Source organism: Haliotis rubra, unplaced genomic scaffold, assembly GCF_003918875.1.
Source record: "Haliotis rubra isolate DU_JTF1 unplaced genomic scaffold, ASM391887v1 Scf637, whole genome shotgun sequence".
NCBI lineage: Eukaryota > Metazoa > Mollusca > Gastropoda > Lepetellida > Haliotidae > Haliotis > Haliotis rubra.
In genome coordinates, this window is record NW_025767343.1 from 347,982 (window position 1) to 375,330 (window position 27,349).

Sequence of the window (27,349 nt, forward strand, 5' to 3'; positions counted from 1 at the left end):
ATCCCTGGATTGTCTGGTCCAGATCCGACTATTTACAGACTGTCGCCATATAGCTGGAATATTGCTGGATGCGGCGTAAAACTCAACCCACTCACTCACATGCCTCAGTTAATACCATGTCATTACACTGAATACAATATAGATATTAATGTCATTACATGATTAACACTCAGTTTAATAAATTGACACTAGAATGCAAATCAAATAGTCTATGGGGTTATCTCTAACACTTAATAATTGTCTTGTATTTTTCACTGAATATTTACTCATTATGTATGTGTGACTACTCACTCATTAAGCACAAGAAGGACGACATCGGACCCTGGTATGTTAGCCAGGTGCAGCACGTACTAAGAATTTGTTGGTTGGGGTCTCCACTCAATGCTGATCAATGCTGGGATTTAGCTATCCTCTTTTGTTCAGTACAGTGCACACCACTTCTACTTGATTCTGTATTTTGGGGAATTTGTTTTTCAAGTTTCTTGTGCAGACAAAAATCTACTTTGTATCCCTTCTGCAAATTTAGATATCAATGAACATGCATTTTAGATACTTGTCAATAAGAATCTTAAATCTGAAATTGAATTAATCACTGGACACAATAATTTACACGGTGACTTAAATCATATCAAATGTTCTGCTGGTCATTGTTTTATATGCAGAGATTACTGTGAATGTTATTTCCTAAACTAGATTAATATAGCAATCAGTTGTGCAAATCTTTCCTCCAAATCTACAGGTGATCCTGTTAAAATAAACCCAATGAAACAAATTCAAGCAAATTTGATGCAATCATATGAATTTTTTTCTCAAATTATTATTTTTTTTTCCAGGAATAATACATTCCAATATTGTGTTATTTTAGTTGCAAACTTCAAAAACGATATTCAAAATAGTAATATGCATAGCTTTTGTGTATAGCTGATTGATGTGGCCGGATATTGTTCATGTATGGCACTATCTGACATGTCATCATCGGGGTTCCCACACTCCAGATCATGAACACTCTATGCTACCATGTTATAGTGAAACTTGCAACAAACAGTTTTCTTAACAAGTCTAACTATGGCATTTATTTCATGTCTCAGTGAAGCCCCGACTCAATACTGATCTCACACAGTCATATATCATCGGGATCTATCATGTCTCAGTGAAGCCCATACTCAGTACTGATCTCACACAGTCATATCTCATCGGGATCTGTCATGTCTCAGTACTCAATACTGATCTCACACAGTCATATCTCATTGGGATCCATCTAGTCTCAGTGAAGCCCCATCTCAAGGCTGATCTCACACAGTCATATATCATCGGGATCTATCTAGTCTCAGTGAAGCCCCATCTCAAGGCTGATCTCAAACAGTCATATCTCATTGGGATCCATCTAGTCTCAGTGAAGCCCCATCTCAAGGCTGATCTCACACAGTCATATCTCATCGGGATCTATCATGTCTCAGTGAAGCCCCTACTCAATACTGATCTCACACAAACATATCTCATCGGGATCTATCTAGTCTCTGTGAAGCCCCTACTCAATACTGATCTCACACAGTCATATATCATCGGGATCTATCTAGTCTCAGTGAAGCCCCGACTCAATACTGATCTCACACAGTCATATATCATTGGGATCTATCTAGTCTCAGTGAAGCCCCTACTCAATACTGATCTCACACAGTCATATCTCATCGGGATCTATCATGTCTCAGTGAAGCCCCGACTCAAGGCTGATCTCACACAAACATATCTCATCGGGATCTATCTAGTCTCAGTGAAGCCCCATCTCAAGGCTGATCTCACACAGTCATATATCATCGGGATCTATCATGTCTCAGTGAAGCCCCTACTCAATACTGATCTCACACAGTCATATCTCATCGGGATCTATCTAGCCTCAGTGAAGCCCCAAAGCCAGTGGTTTTACACAGACCAAAACACAATGTTCAGTACTGATCACAAATTACCTTATAAGAATAATGACCAGTTCATTCTTTGATTTTCTACGATCGATATGTCAGTGTAACATATGTTACACTTCACATGTTTACAATAAAGCACATATGTTATTACTTTTGGGGGTTTAGGCAGCAATCTAACCCATTCAGCCACCACGATTTGCACAGAAATGCTATATCATGAACTTTGTATAACCCTCTGACAAGCCAAAAGCTTTGAAGCACAAAACCTTTTACAAAGTGGTCAAATGTAACATATGCTATACTTGGGATTACACTAAAAAGGCATTTTAGTCTTTTGACCACTTCCTAAAAGGTATTGTGTAATGTTAGTGAATCCAAATTTGATGTCACAATGGCAGAGTTTCAGCAATGAGCAATCCAAAAAGTTATACATTCATTAAAAAAAGAAAAGAAAAAAGAACATTACAATGTATAAAACATCATTCAATACAAAACAAATTGGATACAAGAAGAACATACTAATCCTAATGTGTCACCTACAACATATCTGAGATTGATTTGGTTGAAATACACCTGTAATACGTGTACACTTGTATACTGTGTAGTGTCTGCTGCTGGCTGTCACCTGACGTGTCTGTGCCCATGACATGCCAACCTACGATGGCTGTCCCCTGACGTGTCTGTGCCCATGACATGCCAACCTACGATGGCTGTCACCTGACGTGTCTGTGCCCATGACATGCCAACCTACGATGGCTGTCACCTGACGTGTCTGTGCCCATGACATGCCAACCTACGATGGCTGTCACCTGACGTGTCTGTGCCCATGACATGCCAACCTACGATGGCTGTCACCTGACGTGTCTGTGCCCATGACATGCCAACCTACGATGGCTGTCACCTGATGTGTCTGTGCCCATGACATGCCAACCTATGATGGCTGTCACCTGACGTGTCTGTGCCCATGACATGCCAACCTACGATGGCTGTCACCTGACGTGTCTGTGCCCATGACATGCCAACCTACGATGGCTGTCACCTGACGTGTCTGTGCCCATGACATGCCAACCTACGATGGCTGTCACCTGACGTGTCTGTGCCCATGACATGCCAACCTACGATGGCTGTCACCTGACGTGTCTGTGCCCATGACATGCCAACCTATGATGGCTGTCAGAACAGTGAAGAAGCTACACAGTGAATAATTGATTAATAAGCTTGTCAGTGGCATCCAAATAACATAGAGATGAAGGGATCACACTGGACACGCATCAGAATGCCGCTCAGTCTTGGATTATATGTCATGTTTCTATTAGTAGTTACCAGTATTAACAAGGACTTAAGTACATCTATTCACCAGCCGTGAGTCCTTAATAACACCAACTTAACTAACTACAGTTTTCCAAAGATTTCTGTAGAGAGGAGTACTTATCAGATTACCAGGGCTAACTTGTTTCCTTGAAGCAGTATACCCAGACCCAGTGCCTGGACATGTGATGATGGCAACCTTGGTGCCTCCCAGGCTGAGAATACTAGAAATGATTTACATACCTTTACATGATCAAGAGTCACTTACCCAAGACTGACAGTTTCAGTGCGGAATAGTTGTGTAGGTTGATGGCATCTGTCATGGATGGGCTGGTGAGTGAGGCATAACAGTGTTTATGAGAGGAGGACATGTTGAGAGAAAATGTTGTATCCAGGTACTCCTTGATACTGTCCAGGCACTGCCTCCAGCCTCCTCCTCCACCTCCCTCTACAGCAGCAAGCACTGACTGACTGAAACACTAGCTGCCACACGAGGGAGGACGACAGTCACAGCAGTAGTAGTAGCAGTGGCGACTTGCTCTGATTAGTTCTCCAAGCACAGCCAATATTGATCCACAGATGATGACGTCGGATCATACGGAAAACCTTCCATTTTTAGTCCAGTGTTTCCATTTTCTCTTCACTTCAAATACCACCTGCAAATGCATTAACTAAAATAAATCATCTTGGCACTACAAATCCTTCTGTCTCCCATAAGCCATATAGGGATGTGAAATTTCACATGTGCATCTGTTTAGCCTGCATGAAACTTGCTTGATGAAAAGTCCCTGTAAATAGACAGGGGTGACATTTCAAAATTAAGAAAAAAGTGTTTGCGTTACTTTAAAGGTTATAATGAACTACCAGAAATACAAATATTTTCCAAATGCAATATATTTGACACTTCTTTTTATAAGACAAATGGAAATGTACTGTATAGAAGATAATAAATGATTACTGATGAAATACTAGACAAATGGAAATGTACTGTATAGAAGATAATAAATGTTACTGATGAAATACTAGACAAATGGAAATGTACTGTATAGAAGATCATAAATGATTACTGATGAAATACTAGACAAATGGAAATGTACTGTATAGAAGATCATAAATGATTACTGATGAAATACTAGACAAATGGAAATGCATATGATTAAAGAATATAATAATTTCTGGTGGCCTTAGAAAAGGAGGCTATAGTATTTAAAAAAAAATATATACTGAAATGTTAATGTTTTAATTGTCTTACAAGTTCATTATTCCCTAACTGTAAAATGAACAGCGCTGTGTACAAAATATGACTGTAGAAAAATGTTGTTAAATTGAGAGTTGAATCCTTGAAATCTTCTGGACAGATGGGAAACTTCTATACATTATTCAGATACCTGGGTTTATCTTTGTGTTTCAATTTGGGAATTAACTCACATCAACAAATACAGGATACAATTTCATATCATAAATGCTGATAAACATGTTTAAGTTATCAGTGTTCTACAGAGTATTTGAAGCCCAGAACATTTTACATTTAAACATTTTTAGCATCATTGCATAAATTAGCAGGGGTCTTGTACACTACAAAGACTGTGAGATCAAATAACCAGTCTTTTAATGACATGTTGCAAGTACTTTGATATCTTGAATAGGGTAGTGAAAGGTTCCAAACTAAGAGTTGCTGGGTAACTATTTTTATGGGAGTCACGAATTAACCGAATCCGTGGTATTGCGAAGTGTTATTGCGAGGGATGACTGTATTTGTGTTAGGATACACCTCAAAGGAATGGTAGACAGACAGTCAGACAGCTCACTCAGAGTATTTGTGCCTGGATATACTTCAAAGGAATGGCAGACAGACATGCAGCTCAGAGGATTTGTGCAAGGATATACCTCAAAGGAATGGCAGACAGACAGACAGCTCAGAGTGTTTGTGCTTGGATATACCTCAAAGGAATGGCAGACAGTCAGACAGCCAGCTCAGAGTATTTGTGCTTGGATATACTTCCATGGTATAGCAGACAGACAGCTCAGAGTATTTGTGCGTGGATATACCTCAAAGAATGGCAGACAGACAGACAGCTCAGAGTATTTGTGCTTGGATATACCTCAAAGGAATGGCAGACAGACAGACAGCTCAGAGTATTTGTGCTTGGATATACCTCAAAGGAATGGCAGACAGACAGACAGATAGCTCAGAGTATTTGTGCTTGGATATGCCTCAAAGGAATGGCAGACAGACAGACAGACAGCTCAGAGTATTTGTGCAAGGATATACCTCAAAGGAATGGCAGACAGACAGACAGACAGACAGACAGTCAGACAGCTAGCTCAGTATTTGTGCTTGGATATACCTCAAAGGAATGTCAGACAGACAGTCAGACAGCTAGCTCAGAGTATTTGTGCAAGGATATACCTCAAAGGAATGGCAGACAGACAGTTAGACACTGTTATATTATGATATTAACATAAAAATATGTACAAATCTGACCATGTTGACCGTACAAACCTAACCAGGAGTGGCAATGAGGATGTACACTGAAGGTGTGCAGTATCTTTGTGGGAAGCTTTTGTTTGGTCAGTTGCACCTGTCCCTAGCCAGGTCGTTAACAGCTCTGACAGTATCAGGTGTGCCACGAAGCCAACCATCAGCTACCGTCTAAGCAGGCCCTCCTCCCAGATGCTCACTATTGACATCAGAACATAAACTCTGAAATACGCTCACACACAAGGACATAAATATACTCATAAAACACTGGTATTGTTTGGCACTGAGTCAAAATTATACATCTAGCCAATTAAAAAAGTCAAGGAAGTTGATGACGTAGTAGATAATGTAATTAATTGAAAAAAAGACAGCATTAATCAATAGATGCCTATTTATAAAAGCTCTTTTAAGGATTTCATGGAAACAGTCCTATAACTTTGTACAGAATATGAAAAAGACAACACAAGAAGACCATGAAGTCGATTTCATTATCATCCTTCTTGGTGAAGCTATTTAATCATTGTCATTTCATCAATGGGAGAAACAAGTGATAAAATATGCCTTTTTAATTCCACATGAGACTACATTAAATCTCCTTTTGCATTGTAAATATCTTATAATAGTATTAAGAATAAACAAAATATTTCAATATCAGAATTTCAAAAAATGCCCCCAAAAATAAAATGAAGATTTATTGTCTGACATGTGCTCCATTGGAAATGCTAATGTTTCTGCTTTAAGCACCAACCTCCATTATTTCCTAGAATGGTGCAAGGGTGCTACCTCACTGAACACAGAAGGATGCTCCAGACAGATCTACATCTAATACATGGAGTCTCCATGTACAAACATACTATGATAGATGGACACTCCAGACAGATCTACATCTGAAACATGGAGTCTCCATATACATACCTACTATAATACCTGGACACTCCAGACATAGATCTACATCTGATACATGGAGTCTCCATATACATACCTGCAATGATAGATGGACACTCCAGACATAGATGTACATCTGATACATGGAGTCTCCATATACATACCTACTATGATAGATGGACACTCCAGACATAGATCTACATCTGATACATGGAGTCTCCATATACAAACCTACTATGATAGATGGATACTCCAGACATAGATGTACATCTGATACATGGAGTCTCCATATACATACCTACTATGATAGATGGACACTCCACACATAGATCTACATCTGATACATGGAGTCTCCATATACATACCTACTATGATAGATGGATGCTCCAGACAGATCTACATCTGATACAAGGAGTCACCATATACATACCTACTATGATAGATGGACGCTCCAGACATAGATGTACATCTGATACATGGAGTCTCCATATACAAACCTACTATGATAGATGTACACTCCAGACATAGATCTACATCTGATACATGGAGTCTCCATATACAAACCTACTATGATAGATGGACACTCCAGACAGATCTACATCTGATACATGGAGTCTCCATATACAAACCTACTATGATAGATGGACACTCCAGACAGATCTACATCTGATACATGGAGTCTCCATATACAAACATACTATGATAGATGGACACTCCAGACAGACCGACATCTGATACATGGAGTCTCTATATACATACCTACTATAATAGATGGACGCTCCAGACATAGATCTACATCTGATACATGGAGTCTCTATATACAAACCTTCTATGATAGATGGATAGTCCAGACATAGATGTACATCTGATACATGGAGTCTCCATATACTCCAGACAGACCTCTGATATGATAGATGGACACTCCAGACATAGATCTACATCTGATACATGGAGTCTCCATATACAAACATACTATGATAGATGGACACTCCAGACAGAGATCGTACATCTGATACATGGAGTCTCCATATACATACCTACTATGATAGATGGACACTCCAGACATAGATCTACATCTGATACATGGAGTCTCCATATACAAACCTACTATGATAGATGTACACTCCAGACATAGATGTACATCTGATACATGGAGTCTCCATATACATACCTATTATGGTAGATGGACACTCCAGATATAGATTTACATCTGATACATGGTGTCTCCATATACAAACCTACTATGATAGATGGACACTTCAGACAGAGATCTACATCTGATACATGGAGTCTCCATATACATACCTATTAGGGTAGATGGACGCTCGAGACATAGATCTACATCTGATACATGGAGTCTCCATATACATACCTACTATGATAGATGGACACTCGAGACAGATCTACATCTGATACATGGAGTCACCATATACATACCTACTATGATAGATGGACGCTGCAGACATAGATCTACATCTGATACATGGAGTCTCCATATACATACCTACTATGATAGATGGACACTCGAGAAAGATCTACATCTGATACATGGAGTCTCCATATACAAACCTACTATGATAGATGGACACTCGAGAAAGATCTACATCTGATACATGGAGTCTCCATATACAAACCTACTATGATAGATGGACACTCGAGACAGATCTACATCTGATACATGGAGTCACCATATACATACCTACTATGATAGATGGACGCTGCAGACATAGATGTACATCTGATACATGGAGTCTCCATATACATACCTATTATGGTAGATGGACACTCCAGACAGATCTACATCTGATACATGGAGACTCCATATACATACCTATTATGATAGATGGACACTCCAGACAGATCTACATCTGATACATGGAGTCTACATATACATACCTACTATGATAGATGGACACTCGAGAAAGATCTACATCTGATACATGGAGTCTCCATATACAAACCTACTATGATAGATGGACACTCCAGACAGATCTACATCTGATACATGGAGTCTCCATATACATACCTACTATGATAGATGGACACTCCAGACATAGATCTACATCTGATACATGGAGTCTCCATATACAAACCTACAGTGATAGAGGGATACTTCAGACATAGATCTACATCTGATACATGGATTCTCCATATACATACCTACAATGATAGATGGACTCTCCAAACATAGATCTACATCTGATACATGGAGTCTCCATATACATACCTACTATAATAGATGGACACTCCAGACATAGATCTACATCTGATACATGGAGTCTCCATATACATACCTACTATAATAGATGGACGCTCCAGACATAGATCTACATCTGATACATGGAGTCTCCATATACAAACATACTATGATAGATGGACGCTCCAGACATAGATCTACATCTGATACATGGAGTCATACCTACAAAGATAGATGGACGCTCCAGACATAGATCTACATCTGATACATGGAGTCTCCATATACATACCTATTATGGTAGATGGATGCTCGAGACAGATCTACATCTGATACATGGAGTCTCCATATACATACCTACTATGATAGATGAACACTCCAGACAGATCTACATCTGATACATGGAGTCTCCATATACATACCTACTATGATAGATGGACAGTCCAGACAGATCTACATCTGATACATGGAGTCTCCATATACATACCTACTATGATAGATGGACCCTCCAGACATAGATCTACATCTGATACATGGAGTCTCCATATACATACCTACTATGATAGATGGACAGCTGCAGACATAGATCTACATCTGATACATGGAGTCTCCATATACATACCTACTATGATAGATGGACACTCCAGACAAGATCTACATCTGATACATGGAGTCTCCATATACAAACCTACTATGATAGATGGACACTCAGACATAGATCTACATCTGATACATGGAGTCTCCATATACAAACCTACTATGATAGATGGACACTCAGACACAGATCTACATCTGATACATGGAGTCTCCATATACATACCTACTATGATAGATGGACACTGCAGACATAGATCTACATCTGATACATCTGATACATGGAGTCTCCATATACATACCTATTATGATAGATGGACACTCCAGACACAGATCTACATCTGATACATGGAGTCTCCATATACATACCTACTATGATAGATGGACACTCCAGACATAGATCTACATCTGATACATGGAGTCTCCATATACATACCTACTATGATAGATGGACACTCCAGACAGATCTACATCTGATACATGGAGTCTCCATATACATACCTACTATGATAGATGGACACTCCAGACATAGATCTACATCTGATACATGGAGTCTCCATATACATACCTACTATGATAGATGGACACTCCAGACAGATCTACATCTGATACATGGAGTCTCCATATACATACCTACTATGATAGATGGACACTCCAGACAGATCTACATCTGATACATGGAGTCTCCATATACATACCTACTATGATAGATGGACACTCAGACAAAGATCTACATCTGATACATGGAGTCTCCATATACAAACCTACTATGATATGATAGATGGACACTCCAGGAGATCTACATCTGATACATGGAGTCTCCATATACATACCTACTATGATAGATGGACACTCCAGACATAGATCTACATCTGATACATGGAGTCTCCATATACAAACCTACAGTGATAGATGGATACTTCAGACATAGATCTACATCTGATACATGGATTCTCCATATACATACCTACAATGATAGATGGACTCTCCAAACATAGATCTACATCTGATACATGGAGTCTCCATATACATACCTACTATAATAGATGGACACTCCTCCAGACATAGATCTACATCTGATACATGGAGTCTCCATATACATACCTACTATAATAGATGGACGCTCCAGACATAGATCTACATCTGATACATGGAGTCTCCATATACAAACATACTATGATAGATGGACGCTCAGACATAGATCTACATCTGATACATGGAGTCATACCTACAAAGATAGATGGACGCTCCAGACATAGATCTACATCTGATACATGGAGTCTCCATATACATACCTATTATGGTAGATGGATGCTCGAGACAGATCTACATCTGATACATGGAGTCTCCATATACATACCTACTATGATAGATGAACACTCCAGACAGATCTACATCTGATACATGGAGTCTCCATATACATACCTACTATGATAGATGGACAGTCCAGACAGATCTACATCTGATACATGGAGTCTCCATATACAAACCTACTATGATAGATGGACCCTCCAGACATAGATCTACATCTGATACATGGAGTCTCCATATACAAACCTACTATGATAGATGGACCCTCCAGACATAGATCTACATCTGATACATGGATTCTCCATATACATACCTACTATGGTAGATGGACAATCCAGACATAGATCTACTTCTGACACATGGAGTCTCCATATACATACCTACAATGATAGATGGATACTCCAGACATAGATCTACATCTGATACATGGATTCTCCATATACATACCTACTATGATAGATGGACCTCCAGACATAGATCTACATCTGATACATGGAGTCTCTATATACATACCTACTATAATAGATGGACGCTCCAGACATAGATCTACATCTGATACATGGAGTCTCCATATACATACCTACTATGATAGATGGACACTCCAGACACAGATCTACATCTCCAGACAGACATGGTCTCCATATACAAACCTACATCTGATACATGGAGTCTCCATATACATACCTACTATGATAGATGGACACTCCAGACATAGATCTACATCTGATACATGGAGTCTCCATATACATACCTACTATGATAGATGGACACTCCAGACATAGATCTACATCTGATACATGGAGTCTCCATATACAAACCTACTATGATAGATGGACACTCCAGACAGATCTACATCTGATACATGGAGTCTCCATATACAAACCTACTATGATAGATGGACCCTCCAGACATAGATCTACATCTGATACATGGAGTCTCCATATACATACCTACTATAATAGATGGACACTCCAGACAGATCTACATCTGATACATGGAGTCTCCATATACATACCTACTATAATAGATGGACACTCCAGACAGATCTACATCTGATACATGGAGTCTCCATATACAAACCTACTATGACAGATGGATGCTCCAGACAGATCTACATCTGATACATGGAGTCTCCATATACATACCTACTATGATAGATGGACACTCTAGACAGAGATCTACATCTGATACATGGAGTCTCCATATACGAACCTACTATGATAGATGGACACTCCAGAGAGATCTACATCTGATACATGGAGTCTCCATATACATACCTACTATGATAGATGGACACTCCAGACATAGATCTACATCTGATACATGGAGTCTCCATATACAAACCTACTATGATAGATGGACACTCCAGACATGGAGATCTACATCTGATACATCTGGAGTCTCCATATACATACCTACTATGATAGATGGACACTCCAGACATAGATCTACATCTGATACATGGAGTCTCCATATACAAACCTACTATGATAGATGGACACTCCAGACATAGATCTACATCTGATACATGGAGTCTCCATATACATACCTACTATAATAGATGGACACTCCAGACAGATCTACATCTGATACATGGAGTCTCTATATACATACCTACTATGATAGATGGACACTCCAGACAGATCTACATCTGATACATGGAGTCTCCATATACAAACCTACTATGACAGATGGACGCTCCAGACAGATCTACATCTGATACATGGAGTCTCCATATACATACCTACTATGATAGATGGACACTCTAGACAGAGATCTACATCTGATACATGGAGTCTCCATATACGAACCTACTATGATAGATGGACACTCCAGAGAGATCTACATCTGATACATGGAGTCTCCATATACATACCTACTATGATAGATGGACGCTCCAGACATAGATCTACATCTGATATATGGAGTCTCCATATACAAACCTACTATGATAGATAGACACTCCAGACATAGATCTACATCTGATACATGGAGTCTCTATATACATACCTACTATGATAGATGGACACTCCAGACATAGATCTACATCTGATACATGGAGTCTCCATATACATACCTACTATGATAGATGGACACTCCAGACATAGATCTACATCTGATACATGGAGTCTCCATATACATACCTACTATGATAGATGGACTCTCTAGACAGAGATCTACATCTGATACATGGAGTCTCTATATACATACCTACTATGATAGATGGACTACTATGATAGATCTCAGACAGAGATCTACATCTGATACATGGAGTCTCCATATACATACCTACTATGATAGATGGACGCTCCAGACAGAGATCTACATCTGATACATGGAGTCTCCATATACAAACATACTATGATAGATGGACACTCCAGACAGACCGACATCTGATACATGGAGTCTCCATGTACATACCTACTATAATAGATGGACGCTCCAGACATAGATCTACATCTGATACATGGAGTCTCTATATACATACCTACTATAATAGATGGACACTCCAGACAGATCTACATCTGATACATGGAGTCTCCATATACATACCTACTATGATAGATGGACACTCCAGACATAGATCTACATCTGATACATGGAGTCTCCATATACAAACATACTATGATAGATGGACACTCCAGACAGACCGACATCTGATACATGGAGTCTCCATGTACATACCTACTATAATGGATGGACGCTCCAGACATAGATCTACATCTGATACATGGAGTCTCCATATACATACCTACTATGATAGATGGACACTTAAGACATACATCTACATCTGATACATGGAGTCTCTATATACATACCTACTATAATAGACGGACACTCCAGACATAGATCTACATCTGATACATGGATTCTCCATATACATACCTACTATGGTAGATGGACACTCCAGACATAGATCTACATCTGATACATGGAGTCTCCATATACATACCTACTATGGTAGATGGACAATCCAGACAGATCTACATCTGATACATGGAGTCTCCATATACAAACCTACTATGATAGATGGACACTCCAGACAGACCGACATCTGATACATGGAGTCTCCATATACATACCTACTATAATAGATGGACACTCCAGACATAGATCTACATCTGACACATGGAGTCTCCATATACATACCTACTATGGTAGATGGACACTTAAGACATAATCAAAATAGGATTGACATGGACAGAATACACTTTTGTTTTTATTGTATTCAATGATTTTAATAAGATATCTTGCCTTTGACTTTGCATGAAACACAGCCAGGCATGTTGAATGGGTTTGTGACAACCAGTCTAATAGACATGTATCATAAAACATCACAGCTCACAGTACCATGATGTCCACATTTCCACATATACACTGTGATTATAGCAGTAGCAAGAGAAACAATGTCAACATGGTGCTACATCTGTTCCATCAGAGTGAGTGAGTGTGTGGGATTCAACAGCATCTGAACAGCTCACAAAGCTAATTTCTTAACCATTAATTCTTCAAGAAGTAGAAGACAGACTTCAGACTAATCAGAGGCAAGGTAGAATGGTAGAAATGTACCTCTGATACCCAGGAAGACAAGGATTGAGCCAACAAGGTCATTTTCATTGCAGTATGTTCCAGTGAGGCACTGGCTAGAGGTTCAAACAGAGGACCAGTCAAGGTTGAAATGACCATTCCCAAATCCCACTTGTCTAAATATGAAGATCCTACTACTATCTAACTGAAATGATTGTGATAAGGTAGTGAGAGGTGAATCACCTCTGATGTTAAAAAGACCACTGGACCTGCCTCATGTAGAACCTAGAACACGACACTAGAACGTCAGACAGGGTAAAGAACAACCAAACATAACCCTAAGGGAATGGAAATCCCAAATGGAAATCCTAGATAAAAATCTATCAAACACTGGGCCATGGAGTCCAACATCCTCGATAATCTCCAGGGTATACGTTCTGATAAATCTCCAGGATGTATCTACGACTCGGGCCAATGATTGTATTACCTCCCTTTGCTGGCTTTTTATCCAATCAGGTGTCTATGCTGGGAAGTTACTCTCCTGAATATCGCCTGATACTTGTCAGTCATTTCCACACCTTGACAGATTTGTATTGCTCAAATGTTTCTCAGACAAAAGATGTCAGCCTGTAGAGCAAAAGACATCTGAGCATGTTTTCTGAATCTCACTGATACTGATAATATTCACATATTTGCTTAGGCTTTGCACCAGTTAACTCCACTGACTGTCCTGGCTGGCAGATGCTGAACCTGAACCTCTGTACGAGACAAAATTCTTGGGTTGTGGTTTTTGTGAACAATCACTGTAGCAATGTATTTGATGTGATCCTTTTCACCATTATGTGATATATATATATGTCATATATTGATCAACAAAATCATTTCAGTTTAGAATGTAATTAATTCAGAGTGCATCTTAACTGCAAGAGCGCCAGTTACTTCTTCAGAATTTATGGTTATGGTGGCATTGTTAATATGGGCAGCACTCAAGAAAGCTCCCAAACAACTGACATGTTTCTACAGCCTAACATTAGTGCTTCACATAGATCTCTACCAATGATTCATAAGCAGTCTGTGCTTCCATAGAGCGTGCTTGCACACTGGTTTGTTAAGGCTGCACATTGATCTAATCATTCAATAAAGATCATAAACAAGCTTTACTTAGGATAAGACAGATGTCTGTCATCAGGGTTAGTACTGAAAAGTATAGATTGGATTGCACTGCTGGTTATGGTCTTGTGTCTGTATGTGTGCATATCTACATACATATATACATATTCTATAAGTGAAAACATATGATAAGTCCACAATATGATGTGTATCCTGATGATAAGGGTGAGATACGAATGGTATGACCTTCATCTGTAGGAAAGTACCACATCTCACACAGGAGCTGACAAACGGCATGACCTTCATCTGTAGGAAAGTACCACATCTCACACAGAAGCTGGGACACGGTATGACCTTCATCTGTAGGAAAGCACCACATCTCACTCAGGAGCTGACAAATGACATGACCTTCATCTGTAAGAAAGTACCACATCTCACACAGGAGCTGAAAAATGAAATGGCCTCCAGATGTAGGAAAGTACCACATCTTAAACAGGAGCTGACAGACAGCATGACCTCCAGATGTAGGAAATTACCACATCTTAAACAGGAGCTGACAGACAGCATGACCTTCATCTATAGGAAAGTACCACATCTCACACAGGAGCTGACAAACGGTATGACCTTCATCTGTAGGAAAGTACCACATCTCACACAGGAGCTGACAAACGGCATGACCTTCATCTGTAGGAAAGTACCACATCTCACACAGGAGCTGACAAACGGCATGACCTTCATCTATAGGAAAGTACCACATCTGACACAGGAGCTGACAGACAGCATGACCTTCAACTGTAGGAAATTACCACATCTCACACAGGAGCTGACAGACAGCATGACCTTCATCTGTAGGAAATTACCACATCTCACTCAGGAACTGACAAATGACATGACCTTCATCTGTAGGAAAGTACCACATCTTAAACAGGAGCTGACAGACAGCATGACCTCCAGATGTAGGAAATTACCACATCTCAAACAGGAGCTGACAAATGACATGACCTCCAGATGTAGGAAAGTACAACGTCTTAAACAGGAGCTGACAGACAGCATGACCTTCATCTATAGGAAAGTCATCTCACACAGGAGCTGACAGACAGTATGACCTCCAGATGTAGGAAATTACCACATCTCACACAGGAGCTGACAAATGACATGACCTCCAGATGTAGGAAAGTACAACGTCTTAAACAGGAGCTGACAGACAGCATGACCTTCATCTATAGGAAAGTCATCTCACACAGGAGCTGAAAAACGGCATGACCTTAATTCTCAAGGAAAGTACCACATCTCACACAGGAGCTGACAGACAGCATGACCTTCATCTGTAGGAAAGTACCACATCTCACACAGAAGCTGGTACACGGCATGACCTTCATCTGTAGGAAAGCACCACATCTCACTCAGGAGCAGACAGACAGCATGACCTTCATCTGTAGGAAAGTACCACATCTCACACAGAAGCTGGTACACGGCATGACCTTCATCTGTAGGAAAGCACCACATCTCACTCAGGAGCAGACAGACAGCATGACCTTCATCTGTAGGAAAGTACCACATCTCACACAGAAGCTGGTACACGGCATGACCTTCATCTGTAGGAAAGTACCACATCTCACACAGGAGCTGACAGACAGCATGACTTCCAGATGTAGGAAATTACCACATCTCACTCAGGAACTGACAAATGACATGACCTTAATCTGTAGGAAAGTACCACATCTCACACAGGAGCTGACAAATGACATGACCTCTAGATGTAGGAAAGTACCACATCTCAAACAGGAGCTGACAGACAGCATGACCTCCAGATGTAGGAAAGCACCACATCTCACTCAGGAGCTGACACAAAGCATGACCTTCATGTGTAGGACAGCTCCACATCTCACACAGGAGCTGACAAATGACATGACCTCCAGATGTAGGAAAGTACCACATCTCACACAGGAGCTGACAGACAGCATGACCTTCATCTATAGGAAAGCACCACATCTCACACAGGAGCTGACAAACGGCATGACCTTCATCTATAGGAAAGTACCACATCTCACACAGGAGCTGACAAACGGCATGACCTTCATCTGTAGGAAAGTACCCCATCTCACACAGGAGCTGAAAAATGACATGACCTTCATCTATAGGAAAGTACCACTTCTCAAACAGGAGCTGACAAACGGCATGACCTTCATCTGTAGGAAAGTACCACATCTCACACAGGAGCTGACAGACAGCATGACCTTCAACTGTAGGAAAGTACCACATCTCAAACAGGAGCTGACAGACAGCATGACCTCCAGATGTAGGAAATTACCACATCTCAAACAGGAGCTGACAAATGACATGACCTCTAGATGTAGGAAAGTACAACATCTTAAACAGGAGCTGACAGACAGCATGGCCTTCATCTATAGGAAAGTCATCTCACACAGGAGCTGACAATCGGCATGACCTTCATCTGTAGGAAAGTACCACATCTCACACAGGAGCTGACAGACAGCATGACCTTCATCTGTAGGAAAGTACCACATCTCACACAGGAGCTGACAGACAGCATGACCTTCATCTGTAGGAAAGTACCACATCTCACACAGGAGCTGACAAACGGCATGACCTTCATCTGTAGGACAGCTCCACATCTCACACAGGAACTGAGAAATAGCATGACCTTCATCTGTAGGAAAGTACCACATCTCAAACAGGAGCTGACACAAAGCATGACCTTCATGTGTAGGACAGCTCCACATCTCACACAGGAGCTGACAAATGACATGACCTCCAGGTGTAGGAAAGTACCACATCTCAAACAGGAGCTGACACAAAGCATGACCTTTAGATGTAGGAAAGCACCACATCTCACTCCGGAGCTGACACAAAGCATGACCTTCATCTGTAGGACAGCTTCACATCTCACACAGGAGCTAACTGACGGCATGACCTCCAGATGTCAGAATGTACCACATCTCACACAGGAGCTGCCAAACAGCATGACCTTCATCTGTAGGAAAGTACCACATCTCACACAGGAGCTGACAAATGGCATGACCTTCATCTGTATGAAAGTACCACATCTCACACAGGAGCTGACAGATGGCATGACCTCCAGATGTCAGAATGTACCACATTTCACACAGGAGCTGACAAACAGCATGACCTTCATCTGTCTGACTGACTAACTAATAATATAACCTCAGTTTTGAGAAGCATTCCTTTATATAAAGATGTCAACTTTTAAGAATCGCAAGGATGAAGGAGTGAGCTGTGTTTAACACCCACTTGGACGCTATTCTGCTTATATCACTCCATGCCAGGTTACTGTGGGAGTAAATCCTGAAGTGATGCAGGCTTTACTTGTTTACCATTTTGGTGATTCCATGGTGAGCATGGGTTGTCCTTATGGGCCCCTACACTGCACTGCAAATGGTTCAGGCTCATAACGTCGACCTTTCGACCAAACTTTACGGTTGAGTGAAATATAAAGGTCGACATCTTGAGACTAGTTTCATTTTGCCAGTTAATAATGGATTACGAGGACAATGCAGAATCAAAGAGTTGTTAGAGGAGGATAATCTGGATTATGCGGATGAGAGCGCACCTAATGAGAAGATGACAACAGATGACAGATTTTTATCAGTTGACAGATTTTAGCATTATTAATAAATACATCATAACTTCATATAGCATACATTTTTTCACAGATTTTAACCTAAATGCAATAGGTGGGAGCTGAATCAGCAAACTGCCTCACGGACAGTGTTCCTTGTTCAAGCCGGTGACAAATGTCATCCATTCGTCTCTCCAAATCCCTGTATTTCCTCTTCTAGGTGGTTGTTTGGCCCATCTGTGTTGTGGTGGTTCCATTGCGTCATGTGCAGATCTCCCTCCACCCAGAAGTTGGTCATGTAGTCTCCGAGTTGTCGGCAGCGGTCTTCATCAGTCTTTTGCAGTACATATCCAAGATATCCAGTCTCGTTTTCTCTTTCTGACTTTGTAACGACTGCTGCGAGCTGTAGGGATGAATCTCTGATCTAGCCGTGCATTTGCCATTTCGAAATCGAATGTGAATCCTTTGGCCATTCCATAGATATTTATACCAAAGATATAAACAATGTTCAATATTGGCACTCTACTAAGGGTTATTGTAAACTTTTCAATCAATTGGAAGTGACATGTGCGACGAGTTCACCTTATCAAAACATCTAGAGTAGATTATCCGCAACGCTAATTAAGCCTAATCAGAACCTAACCTTCAAAGGAAACCGCAGGTCGGCGTCCTGAGACTAGTGGAAAATCGAAAGGTTGGCGTCCTGAGACGACACCTTGCAAATGTTACCACTGACATACATTTTCAGCTAGGTATGTTACAACTGGATAACTGCAAGAATGTCAACTGAAGGAACACACCACAGTAAAAGCCATTGTAGGTTATCAGGATATGCAATCAACAGAGTGAAAGTGTCAACAAAGACAGCCACTTAACCAACAAGACTTATAAGAAGATGGCAAATCCCCAAGCTCCAACAAATTAGAAAGAACAAATCCTCAGCAAGAGGTACATGATTAATTTGTCCACCATATGGAGAGCATTCCTATCTAATCTGTCTGTCAAGTTGTTGACCTATCAAAACAATAGTATTGAATTGGGATTCAGAACTTTTAATTTGTAAGTGAGGTCATGTTTTACAAGATATGAGTTAGTGGATATCACTAAATGAAATTTTATCCAGATTTAAAAGCACCAGTTCACAAGTTTTTTTTTTGTTTTTAATTTGTTTTTTTTATTAAATCTTTTTATTTGTTCCCATAATTGAGTACAAGCATATAAAGTAAAGCAATAAATGCATAAATACATGATCAAAGTTCATTGGGTTCAACAAAAATGTTACATCAACTGATAGCATGGAGAGAATATACTCCAGTAAAATTATTCCCCTTTGATTAAAGATTACGTCATAAATTAAATATTGAGAATAAAGGAAACCATTTGTCTGAAAATTTATCAGATTTATTGTTCCTTCTGGATATGAAATTTTCAACCGTATAAATGTCATTCAATTTTTTTTTTAAATTATTAACTTTTGGAATTATTTTCTTCAAAGTGCAAGTATATATATATTTTTTAGCAGATAAGATTATATGATTTAGTAATGGCTTATTACCCAAAATTCCAAACCAAACCAAGGTCTTTGTTATTTCAAATTTCTGTATATTTTGGATTATCCAGTTTTCAAGTTCCTTCCAGAAGGTTTGGGTTACATCACATTCCCAATATACATGACATAAAGTTTCACTATCATCATTACAAAGGCTACATACTGCATTGTCAACCAGTTTCATTTTCATAAGTTCTTTTTTTGTATAAATAATTCTGTGCAAAAATTTAAATTGAAAGTCTAAAAGTTTTACATCTTTCACATTCACAAGTTGGTCATTGTGTGATCCAACTGAAGAAAGCTGCTAGTTTAGGAGAGATATGCTCTGGAAAAACACATCCCTAGTAACTTAGTTAAAGTCAAACTTGTTGCCTACAAAATTGAAAAAATAAAAATTAATCAAAGCCCTAACAGCAAAAGGCATTATCTGACAAATTGATCCCTGTGTGTGTGCAATTGTCATGAATGGTTGTGAAGACGCACTGCAGACACACCACAATGAACAGAGTCAACAACATTCTTGTTGTTGTGGACAACTGACAGAATGAGAAGAATAAGAAGCTCTAAATAGCAAAAAGTATCAGTTGAGATTTAAAATTTAAAAAAAGATATTTAAAAAGCTCTTAACAGTTGACGGCATTATTTAGAGAATCTGTTGTAAATTAGTGTTAAGTATGGCATTTATCATCTTAGTGCTATAAATGTTATGTGGGACTGGGTCATTTGTCATTGTCTGGAACTCATCTGTAACTCTTCAAAAAGAAAACACACAAACTTTCTCTTCAATTTGTATGTAATAAAATCCCATGGCTGAATCCAGTATACTCTGCTCATTGTAGATTTCATGGTGCCAACATAGCTCAATCATCTTGTTTTGAGAATACCATTAGGCATTAACTAAACATTACACTAAGAAATTATGTCATGAACTGGTGACATACAGCACATTCAATACCCGTGAAGGTCCGGGTTAGAATGAACCTTCAGTAACCCATGCTTGTCGTAAGAGGCAACTAATGGGATCGGGTGGTCAGGCTCGCTGACTTGGTTGACACATGTCATCGGTATGAAAACTCATAAATGCCAGTCAGCATTATCAGCAATAACTGAGTTGGGAACAACAGCACTCATGGTAAGGCTGTATACATGGAGTTATCACCTGACAATTAAACTAAATGACAATGTATTAGGTCTACCCATTGTGAAGACAAATGTGATGGGTAGAGTAGTGCCATGGAAATGTGCACAGCATTCATTCATCCCCTCTACCTGTAACTAACCAAAAAGGAGTTTGCTCAAATTCTGAATATGGCCTACTTGTCATAAATATGTTTTGTGAGTTGGTTGTACTTCAACAATCTATAAAATGACATACAAACAGGCCAGTCACCGAGCATGATACTCTGAATACAATTTTAGATGGATCTTTAATGACTAGTATGAGGTACTGGGACATACACTCTTGGAATCCCTGAGGTACCACAACAAAAATTAATGTAGAAATTAAAGTGATGGAGCTGAATAAACCCTAATTAGAGAATTGCCTCACTGGCACACCTCCTTAGAAATGACAAGAACACATCTGAATTGAATCAGGTCAGAATTGTACTGCAGGTTTAAGAAGAGTGTGAAGGAACAGGACAGCGAAGAAACAAGAGTGCATGCCTCTCCAAGCTGTGTCATCCATTAATCAATAAATCTGCTCTGCTGACATGGAATTAGGAGTGCTGCATTAAATGTCACCAATGCCATATTAGCAGATAACAGCTTGAATCACCTCTAGATCATGCTACCACTGCACATCCTGTACCTGTTGGCTTTACCAAGATATCCTCCATTATTCACCCAACACACACAACTGATAAGGTAGGCCTTCTGTCGCACCTGGTGGAAAGTTATCACGAAGGAGCTCATTTAAAGTCTCTATGTGACGGTATCTTTTGTGAAATCTGTATGTAACAGGATCTCCAGTCATTTCTCTGTGTGACAGGATCGCTAGTCTTGTCTCTGTATGACAGGATCTCCAGTTCTGTCTCTGTATGACAGTATCTCTAGTTCCAGGAATGTCTCCATGTGACAGGATCTTCAGTCATGTCTCTGTGACAGGATCTGTCATGTCTCAGTCAGTATGTCATGTCTCTGTATGACAGTATCTCTAGTCATGTCTCTGTATGACAGTATCTCTCATGTCTATGACAGTATCTCAGTCATGTCTCTGTGTATGACAGGATCTCATGTCATGTCTCTGTGTGACATGTCTGTATGAAGTCATGTCTCTGTATGACAGTATCTCCAGTCATGTCATGTGACAGTATCTCAAGTCATGTCTGTGTGACAGTATCTCCAGTCATGTCATGTCTTTGTATGACAGTATCTCCAGTCATGTCTCTGTTTGATAGTATCTTCAGTCATGTCTCTGTATGACAGTATCTCTAGTCATGTTTGTATGACAGTATCTCCAGTCATGTCTCTGTGTGATAGTATCTCCATTCATATCTCTGTGTGACAGTATCTCTAGTCATGTCTCTGTATGACAGTATCTCTAGTCATGTCTCTGACAGAATTTCAAGTCATGTCTCTGTGTGACAGTATCTCTAGTCATGTCTCTGTGTGACAGTATCTCCTGTCATGTCTCCATGTGACAGGATCTCTAGTCATCTCTCTGTATGACAGTATCTCCAGTCATGTCTCTGTGTGACAGGATCTCAAGTCATGTCTCTGTATGACAGTATCTCCAGTTCTGTCTCTGTATGACAGTATCTCCTGTCATGTCTCTGTATGACAGTATCTCCAGTCATGTCTCTGACAGTATCTCCAGTCATGTCTCCATGTGACAGGATCTCCAATCATCTCTCTGTATGACAGTAACTCCAGTCATGTCTTTGTGTGACAGGATCTCCAGTCATCTCTCTGTGTGACAGGATCTCCAGTCATCTCTCTGTGTGACAGTATCTCTAGTCATGTCTCTGTATGACAGTATCTCCAGTCATGTCTCCATGTGACAGGATCTCTAGTCATGTCTCTGTATGACAGGATCTCTAGTCATGTCTCTGTATGACAGGATCTCTAGTCATGTCTCTGTATGACAGTATCTCCATTCATGTCTCTGTATGACAGTATCTCCAGTCATGTCTCTGTTCGACAGTATCTCCACTCATGTCTCTGTCTGACAGTATCTCCAGTCATGTCTCAGTATGACAGTATCTCTAGTCATGTCTCTGTATGACAGTATCTCCAGTCATGTCTCTGTGTGACAGTATCTCTAGTCATGTCTCTGTATGACAGTATCTCCAGTCATGTCTATGTGTGACAGTATCTCAAGTCATGTCTCTGTATGACAGTATTTCTAGTCATGTCTCTGTATGACAGTATCTCCAGTCATCTCTCTGTATGACAGTATCTCCAGTCATGTCTCTGTATGACAGTATCTCAAGTCATGTCTCTGTGTGACAGTATGACAGTCTCTGTATATCTCCAGTCATGTCTCTGTCAGACAGTAGTCATCTCAGTAGTCATGTCTCTGTATGACAGTATCTCTAGTCATGTCTCTGTATGACATGACAGTATGTCTCTGTATGACAGTATCTCAGTCATGTCTCTGTATGACAGTATCTCCAGTCATGTCTCTGTGTGACAGTATCTCCAGTCATGTCTCTGTGTGACAGTATCTCCAGTCATGTCTCTGTATGACAGTATCTCCAGTCATGTCTCTGTATGACAGTATCTCTAGTCATGTCTCTGTATGACAGTATCTCAGTCATGTCAGTATCTCCAGTCATGTCTCTGTATGACAGTATCTCCAGTCATGTCTCTTTGTGACAGTATCTCCAGTCATGTCTCTGTGTGACAGTATCTCTAGTCATGTCTCTGCATTACAGGATCTCCAGTCATGTCTCCATGTGACAGGATCTCCAGTCATGTCTCTGTGTGACAGTATCTCCAGTCTTGTCTCTGTATGACAGGATCTCCAGTCATGTCTCTGTATGACAGTATCTCCAGTCATGTCTCTGTATGACAGGATCTCTAGTCTTGTCTCTGTGTGAAAGTATCTCCAGTCATGTCTCTGTGTGACATTATCTCTAGTCATGTCTCTGCATGACAGGATCTCCAGTCATGGCTCCATGTAACAGGATCTCTAGTCATGTGTCTGATCTCTCCAGTCATCTCTGTATGACAGGATCTCCAGTCATGTCTGTGTGACATGACAGTATCTCCAGTCATGTCTCTGTCATGTCTATGTGTGACATTATCTGCAGATCTCTCTGTGTGACGGGATCTCCAGTCATGTCTCTCAGTCATGTCTATGTGTGACAGGATCTCAGTCATGTCTCTGTATGACAGTCATGTCTATGACAGGATCTCCAGTCATGTCTCTGTATTACAGTATCTCTAGTCATGTCTCTGGATCTCCAGTGACATGTCATGTCTCAGTCTCTGACAGTATCTCCAGTCATGATCTCTGTGACAGTATCTCCAGTCATGTCTCTGTATGACAGTATCATGTCTATGTGTCATGCAGTCATCTCTCTGTGTCATGTCTCTGTCATGTCTATGTGTGACAGTATCTCCAGTCATGTCTCTGTGTGACAGTATCTCCAGTCATGTCTCATGTGTGACAGTATCTCCAGTCATGTCTCTGTATGACAGTATCTCCAGTCATGTCTATGTGTGACATTATCTGCAGTCATCTCTCTGTGTGACGGGATCTCCAGTCATGTCTCTATGTGACAGTATCTCTAGTCATGTCTATGTGTGACAGTATCTCCAGTCATGTCTCTGTATGACAGTATATCCAGTCATGTCTATGTGTGACAGGATCTCTAGTCATGTCTCTGTATGACAGGATCTCCAGTCATGTCTCTATCTGACAGGATCTCCAGTCATGTCTCTGTATGACAGTATCTCCAGTCATGTCACTGTATGACAGTATCTCCAGTCATGTCTCTGTGTGACAGTATCTCCAGTCATGTCTGTGTGTGACAGTATCTCCAGTCATGTCTCTGTATGACAGTATCTCCAGTCATGTCTCTGTATGACAGTATCTTCAGTCATGTCTCTGTATGACAGTATCTCCAGTCATGTCTCTGTGTGACAGTATCTCCAGTCATGTCTCTGTGTGACAGTATCTCTAGTCATGTCTCTGCATTACAGGATCTCCAGTCATGTCTCCATGTGACAGTATCTCCTGTCATGTCTCTGTATGACAGTATCTCCAGTCATGTCTCTGTGTTACAGTATCTCTAGTCATGTCTCTGCATGACAGGATCTCCAGTCATGGCTCCATGTAACAGGATCTCTAGTCATGTCTCTCTGTATGACAGTATCTCCAGTCATCTCTCTGTATGACAGGATCTCTAGTCATGTCTCTGTATGACAGTATCTCCAGTCATGTCTCTGTATGACAGGATCTCTAGTCTTGTCTCTGTGTGAAAGTATCTCCAGTCATGTCTCTGTGTGACAGTATCTCTAGTCATGTCTCTGTATGACAGGATCTCCAGTCATGTCTCCATGTAACAGGATCTCCAGTCATGTCTCTGTGTGACAGGATCTCTAGTCATGTCTCTGTATGACAGTATCTCCAGTCATGTCTCCATGTGACATGATCTCTAGTCATGTCTCTGTATGACAGTATCTGTAGGCATGTGTCTGTGTTACAGGATCTCCAGTCATGTCTCTGTCTGACAGTATCTCCAGTCATGTCTCTGACAGTTTCTCCAGTCATGTCTCTGTATGACAGTATTTCCAGTCATGTCTCTGTGTGACAATATCTCCAGTCATGTCTCTGTATGACAGTATCTCCCGTCATGTCTCTGTATGACAGTATCTCTAGTGATGTCTCTGTATGACAGTATCTCCAGTCATGTCTCTGCATTACAGGATCTCCAGTCATGTCTCCATGTGACAGGATCTCTAGTCATGTCTCTGTCTGACAGTATCTCCTGTCATGTCTCTGTATGACAGTATCTCCTGTCATGTCTCTGTATGACAGTATCTCTAGTCATGTCTCTGTATGACAGTATCTCCAGTCATGTCTCTGTATGACAGTATCTCCAGTCATGTCTCTGTATGACAGTATATCCAGTCATGTCTCTGTATGACAGTATCTCCAGTCATGTCTCTCTGTATGACAGTATCTCTAGTCATGTCTCTGTATGACAGTATCTCCAGTCATGTCTCTGTATGACAGTATCTCCAGTCATGTCTCTGTCAGACAGTATCTCCAGTCATGTCTCTCTGTATGACAGTATCTCTAGTCACGTCTCCATGTGACAGTATCTCCAGTCATGTCTCTGTGTGACAGTATCTTCAGTCATGTCTTTGTATGACAGGATCTCCAGTCAAGACTCTGTATGACAGGATCTATAGTCAAGACTCTGTATGACTAGATCTTCTGCCACGTCACTATATGTGGACAAGTCAAGCCTCTTTATGCCTGGATCTCCAGTTGAGTCTCTATCGGATGGGATCTCCATTTGTCTCTATAATGTAACATCTTCAGTCACTTATCTGTATATGAGGACCACTGGTTATAACAAACAGTTGCAACAATTATTAATATTTTATTTTTGAATGTGTGAGTGAGTGAGTTTCCAGCTCTATGGTGGTAACTGACCAATGAATGTTACAGATAATGTTAAATATTGTTTATTGATACTCTTCTAGTACCTGTTTATATCCCTGACTGCCTAAAACATATGGTTGCTGGAGTTTATTTATGAGTTCATTAATCAGTAAACTTATGGGGCCTTCAGTCAGTAGTCGGCAAGGTAACCAACGATATGACTGGTGCAAATACCACTTTACATTAAAACATTGATCTAATGTGTCAGGTCAGAAAGAACCTGAAAGAAACAGAATATGCTATTTA

At 40.3% G+C, this 27,349-nt stretch overlaps 1 protein-coding gene across 1 annotated transcript in view; it reads right to left on the bottom strand.

Moving 5' to 3' along the window:
• LOC124256724 overlaps window positions 1-27,349 on the bottom strand; it is a 310,586-nt gene that overhangs the window by 273,671 nt on the left and 9,566 nt on the right. Inside the window, 1 exon segment of the mRNA XM_046690688.1 lies at window positions 3,496-3,883. Coding sequence (XP_046546644.1) covers window positions 3,496-3,598 — 103 coding nt within the window. The 5' untranslated portion in view covers window positions 3,599-3,883.